The following is a 6,281-nucleotide window of genomic DNA, read 5'->3' as shown; positions in this document are numbered from 1 at the left end:
TTATATGAGTTGGTAGAAGGGTGTTTCCAGCTGCTGCTACCTATTGTGTGTGACCCTACCTGAACTGCACATGGCCTCAGGGAGTAGAGTATACACTAATGGGGGAGATGAGAGGATTGGTCTTCATCTATGAAGCTGCAACAGAAAAGCCTTCAACCCTGGTGGGTAAATGCTTTCCAGGTGTGGCCTTTTGTGCAGAGGCGCACCCACACCCCTGTACACATATCTCCTCACCTACACTCTGGAAGGAAACCCAAGAAACACATTGCTTCTCCAAAGTGAACTTCGGTGGAGTCATGCCTCCATCTGTCCCTGGAGGCCTGAGGACAAGTGGTCCAGTGGTTTATGTCTCCCCTGGGATAACATTTTAGAAATAGGCTCAAGAGATGATTCAGCGGTAAATACCACTTGCTACTCTTCAGAGTTCCTGCATTCCATCATCAGCACAGACATGGAGGCTCTCTACCACCTATAACTCCAGAACCAGAGTTATTTCTGGGGGCAGCAGGCATACATGTAAAACATTTATACACAATTTTAAATTGTGTGAAATAAAAATCTGTACTTTTATAATCTCGATAAAAATTCATTAAAATAAACGGGGCCTATTTGGGATGAGAAAGGGGATCAGTAGAAGGGACAAGAAAGGGTGATGGGCAAGGAATATGACAAAAATATATTAGACCCATGTAATTAAGATGTTATAATGAAGCCCATTTTTGTACAAAAATGCTAATACGTTCTAATAAAATTAAAACAACATTATTTTTGCCAGGCGTTTTTCTCACAAAGGCCAATCTTAAGCTTAAAAATCTGAAAACTTGGTGACTATGCTCAAAATGTAGTAAGTGGTAAGTCAGGATTTGCCATACAAAGAGGGAAAAGTTCAAAGTGTACTGCTGCCCGAAATCCTCAGAGGATTATTAACGTCAGCTCTCTAAGTGACACATCTGTCTTGTGAGTTCTGGCCTTTGGGAATAATTGTAAGCCCAAGCGTGGAGCTGAGAATGCTCTTCTTATTTTAGAAAGGCACTCAGGGAAGGCTACGAGGTGTCTAGCCTCTACCCTACTTCTTGACAGGTCCTCTGCGGTCTTCGGACTGGCTCCCAAACGTGCAACTCTTTGAAACGATCGGCTGCTTTCACATAAATGTCTTGATGGAAAAAAAAACAAAAAAACAAAAACAAAAACAAAAAAAAAAAAAAAAAACAAGAGCAGTTGCACGTTAGGGACTTGGAATTTCTCTCCCAACCTGACTCTCCTTCAGTCCGCTTTTGCACAGATTCGCAGCTAGAGAAGTAAGCAAAGGCACTGCAAAGACCAGTTAGCATCCTTGACAGAGACCAGGAGAACTGCAGGAGCAGCTTGAGGCGTCCCAAGACCAAGGAGAGCCGAACTTCACAACCGACGTCGGAGTAAATGCCCTGGGAAACTGCCTCAGGAAACTCTCGGCTACGGCACACCGCACACCCTCCAGCGGGTGGGTCCCGCGACGGTGTTTTTTCCTGCCGAAAGGGCGTTCCGGTCGGTTAACACCACGCCCAGCCACCCCGCGCGAGCTCAAGGCAGGTACTCCGGAGGTCACTCCGGGGCGTGGTCTCCAAAACATCGCGGCCCACGACTGGTTTCCTGTTGCTAAGCGACGGGTAAGGGGCGGGGCCAGTGGGAGAGGCGCGTCGTTTGGGGCGTTCGGCCCGCGGGCCACCCGCGGCTGCGCAGCCGTTGTCCCCCCCCCCCCCCCCCCCCCTTCCCCCCCCCCCCCCCCGTCCCGGCCGCGCCTCCGACTCTGCATCGGCCACGCCCCCACGCGCTTCCGCGGTGCGCACGCGCGCTGCGCGCGGCTACTTTGCCTCTGCGGGGCTCGCGGCCGGGTTGAGCGACCCGGCGGCCGTGGCGCCGCGGCTGGAGGCGGCCGGGAGCCGGTAAAGCCGAGCTGTCTCGAGGGAGGAGCAGCGCGGGGTCGTGCCGCGGTGCTGTCCGCGGCTGAGGAAAATGGTATTCGAGTCCTTGGTCGTGGACGTGTTGAACCGGTTCCTGGGCGACTATGTGGTGAACCTGGACAAGTCTCAGCTCTCTCTGGGCATTTGGAAAGGTAACGGGGGTCTCGGTCCCAGTGTCGCGGGCGGTGGCGGCGCGGCTTCTCGTGGCTTCGGTCCTTGGCCAGCCCGGCTCCGCCACCTGCAGCTACTCGCCTCGCCCTTGAAGTTATTATGTAAAGCCGGGCGGCGGTTCCCGGGGCGGGCGGCGCGAGCTGAAGCCTCCCGTGCCACCCGGTGGGGCCAGGCGCCGGTGACCTCTGGCCTCTGCCGGGCGAGGGAGCCATCCCTGTCAGTTTCCCCTTGGGCTGTAACGAAGGTTCCGCCGAGCCCATGGCGTGTCGCACGCCACCTCGCACGTGAAGACCAGGCGCTGTCCGCGAAGACGCCCTTGGTCCTTTCCCGTCCTCACTTCGCGGTGCCTTCCTGGACTTGAGGGGTTGCTTAGTTGGGCTAGGCTGGTAACGAGGGCAAGAGAAAAGGAAATCCTCTTCTGTGTTGAGGTCGCAGCCTGGCCATGTGGGAATGTGGGTGTTTGTGGTCCTGAGTAAAAGACTGAGTTAAAAGAAAAAAAAAAAAAAGAACGTAAAGAAAATGCAGGCAAACAGGCGGTCAGAGTCTAAATGACCGTTCAGTATCTCAGCCAACTTGAAGAAGACACGCTGAGCGTCGCTTAGTTCGGAAGGGCTGCATCTACCACTTGATTGCAACGCTTTACCTTGTCCAGTGTCTTACATTTAGAGTTTCCATCTGTCTTGTATTATGCTGTGTTTATTTTATGTAGCTACTAGTCGCTTTTGAAGTGTGTGTTCCAGGTCAAAATTAGGGCTAATTATTTGTACAAAAAGTGTGCGCCTTCTCGGGTATGCCTGTACTTCCAGCTTTCCAGAAGTACTCGTTTATTTTAGCTGAGCCTCAGTTTTGAAATAATGTGAGTAAGAAATTTAGTTTTATTCAACAAACAAGCCCTCTTGTCGTTAGTTGCCTTCCATCATGATCAAGTGGGCAAACATAGATGCATAAGTGCCCGCACAGCCCTCCTGAGACCAGCTCTTGCAGATTGCTTCATCTGTGCTGTTTCTCAGTTGCAAAGTGAGCCTAACAAAACTGGCCTCTGTACCTCCGGAAGAAGCCTGGAGTGTTGGCTCAGTGTTTGAGAGCACTGGCTGCTTTTCCTGATGACTTGGGTTCAAGTCCCAGTGTCCACGCAACAACTCACAACCATCTGTAGTTCCCGAACTAGGGCTTCTGTCATCGTCTTCTGGCTCTTGGGGGCACTGTATGCAAGCATGCGGTGCACAAACCTTCACGCAAGTAAAAACACCCACACACATAAAATAAAAATAAAAGCACAAAATTAAAAAGAACAAGAAGAAAAACTACTTGAATTGTGGCTTGGTTTGTAGTGAAATGTTGCTTTATATACAAGATGCAGGTTTGTGTAGAATACAGCTTATCGAATTTCTGTATTTAAAGTTTACTTCGAGAAAATTCACCATCATGCATAGTTTTGTTTAAAATAAATGTTAAGAAGCGTATATCCACCATTCCAGTACTGGATACGAAAAGGTTTTACAAGCCTACAGCATTTCCTCTTCTATTTCTTTGTAACTGATCCCTCCTCAAGAGGCAACTACTGATGTTTCCTCTCTATGTTGCTTGTTCTAGAGTGTCATATATGGAATCCTTTGCCTATGTAGCTCTTTCTTTTTGAGATAAGATTTTACTGTGTATCCCTGACTGGCCTGGAACTCTCAGATCCTTTTTGAGGCCTGTGCCACCACACTTGGCTTCTTCTGTGTAGCCATTTGAGCCAGGCTTCTTAACGGAATGCAGAGAAGTCATCCCTGTACTGCGTATATCACCTTGTCCTGCCATTCCTTCTGAGTGGTGTTTCACTCCATGACTCTTTTTATAAACATAACTGGGCCGTTTTTTGTAGTATTTCTATTTTGGCAGTTAAAGAAAAGCTGTATCAGGTTTTAGTGTGAACATAAATTATTTCATTGGAGTAAATACCTAACCATGGGGTTGTGAGTGGCCTTAAACTTGTAACTTTATGAGAAGTAATGTGATATGATTTGGTTATGGTCTGATTGTATTTCCTAAAAGCTCTGTGTTGAAAACTTAGTCCATATTCGGGTGATGATGTCTTTCTAAGTAGGCCTAAGGGGAGACTGTTAACAGTGGCCCCTCACTGGCTTTCAGTTTCCTTTTGTGAGGTTAATCCACCAGTGGTTTGTGTGTGTGTGTGTGTGTGTGTGTGTGTGTGTGTGTGTGTGTGTGTGTAAGTGATCTTTACCATAGCTGCTATTATGCTTTTTGAATTTTCAGCATCCAAAACTGAGTCAAATGTATTGCTTTCTCTGTAAGACTCAGTCTCAAGTGTTTCACTGTGGTAGCCATCCTCTGAGTCCACCCCTCAAACTCAGCCACTACACCTTGACACTGGTTGCTGAAATGGGTATATTATTTTGCACTTTGACCAGTTTTGTACCAGGATTTAGTTGTACATTATTCTAATGAGCATTTGGTATTTTTGCTTTGAAAAAGTTCTTTTTTTTGGGGGGGGGGAGATATTTGCATGTGGTATGCATGTGTTTAGGGGTGTTTGCATATGTAAGTGGTCCCCAATTGGTGTTACTGTTTGGAAAGGATTAGGAGGTATGGTCTTGGAGGAGGTGTGTCACTAGAGCCTGATTTTGATGTTTGAAAAGATCCCCAGTGCCTCTGCCTGGTGGTTGTGGATAAATATGTGAGCTCTTAGATGTTCCCTTACTCTCCCATTATGGGAGAAACTGTATACCAAATAAAAAATTTATTTTATAAGCTTGTTCTGGGGAACCCTTAGACTACCTTTGGAGGATGCAATTATAGGTGGGCCTTGATGCCCACCCAGCATTTATGCAGCTTCTGGGGAACTCTGGCTTTCAAGTTTGTGTAGTAAGCACTTTTTACTTGCTAAGCCATCTTCATATCCCTATTAAAAAGATATCCCAGTAGGTATGTAGTATTAAATTTGCAGCTCCCTTGTAATGATGTTGGGTATATTTTCATGATTATTTTTTCTGTTTATTTTTGTCAGTGAAATGGCCATATCTTTTGTTTAAGTTGGATTGTTTGGTCCTCTTTTCCTATTTGTATTTAATTTATGTATCATAAAATTCTTTTGTAATTCTACAATTCAATGAGTATTTTTTAAATGTAACAGTTGTACAGCCATCACCAGTAATTCTAGAACATTTAGTGCCCATCCCCATCAAGAAAAAGAAATCCTCAAGCAGACATTCCCCATTCTTAATCCATGAGCACCCCACCTCTGGTAGCCATTAGTTTTTCTGTCTTTATGAGTTTGCTGATTCTGGACATTTAGTTTAAATGTAGTCATATGGTGCCCATCCTTTTGTTTCTTGCTTCCTCAATTTCAAATATTTTAGAGCTCTTTATATTGAAGGATGGAATGAATAGTATTCTGTTTCACCAGTTGGACATTTAGATTGTTTCCAACTTTTTGTTTATTATAGTTAATACTACTATGAACATTCATGTGAAAGTTTCTTAGAAGGTATGTTTCAAATTCCCATTACTAAGCTGGTGTGGTAATCTTAGCACTGGGGAGGCAAAGATGGATCCCTGAGTTCAAGACCAGCCTGTTCTACAGATGGAGTTCTAGGACAGCCAAGGCTTCACAGAGAAACCCTGTCTAAAAAAAAAAAAAAAAAACACCCAAACAAACAATAAGTAAATAAATAAAATTCCCACTGGTAAATATATGTAAGTGGAGTTTCTAGGTCATGTGGTGATGTAAGAAATCAGTTGTATTTTGATAAATGAAACTGAGAGCTTTAAAAATAGGTCTCCTGAGAATTTCAAAAGTAGCAACTCTAGTTAAACTTAGGATTTAAAACATTTTATTGAAAATTTTGATAATGGAAATTAGATTGTGTATAAAAAATTTAAGATGATGGTGTGCTGGTTAGTTTTTTTTTTGTTTTGTTTTGTTTTGTTTTGTTTTTTCGAGACAGGGTTTCTCTGTGGTTTTGGTGCCTGTCCTGGAACTAGCTCTTGTAGACCAGGTTGGCCTGCCTCTGCCTCCCAAGTGCTGGGATTTAAAGGCATGCACCACAACCGCCCGGTGACTTTGTAGAATCTTTAAAGATTCTACAAAATTGAATCTCCCCCTCTCTCGGTCTCTCTTCCTTCCTTTCTCTCCTGCCTGCTCGCTCTCCCATCTCCCTCCCTCCC

At 45.4% G+C, this 6,281-nt stretch overlaps 1 protein-coding gene across 2 annotated transcripts in view; it reads left to right on the top strand.

The window, feature by feature from the left end:
- Positions 1-1,840: 1,840 nt before the first annotated feature.
- The window catches only part of Vps13a (vacuolar protein sorting 13 homolog A), a 192,357-nt gene continuing 187,916 nt past the window's right edge, over positions 1,841-6,281 (top strand). For both annotated transcript variants that reach the window (XM_050157169.1, XM_050157178.1), the window contains exon 1: positions 1,841-2,092. In XM_050157169.1, the coding sequence (XP_050013126.1) occupies positions 1,993-2,092 (100 nt within the window). In that variant the 5' untranslated portion in view covers positions 1,841-1,992. The remainder of the gene's footprint in view (positions 2,093-6,281) is intronic.

This window comes from Alexandromys fortis, unplaced genomic scaffold (assembly GCF_014885135.2).
Source record: "Alexandromys fortis isolate MF-2015 unplaced genomic scaffold, M_Fortis_MF-2015_v1.1 scaffold_10, whole genome shotgun sequence".
Classification (NCBI taxonomy): Eukaryota; Metazoa; Chordata; class Mammalia; order Rodentia; family Cricetidae; genus Alexandromys; species Alexandromys fortis.
This window is presented reverse-complemented; position numbering and strand designations above follow the sequence as displayed.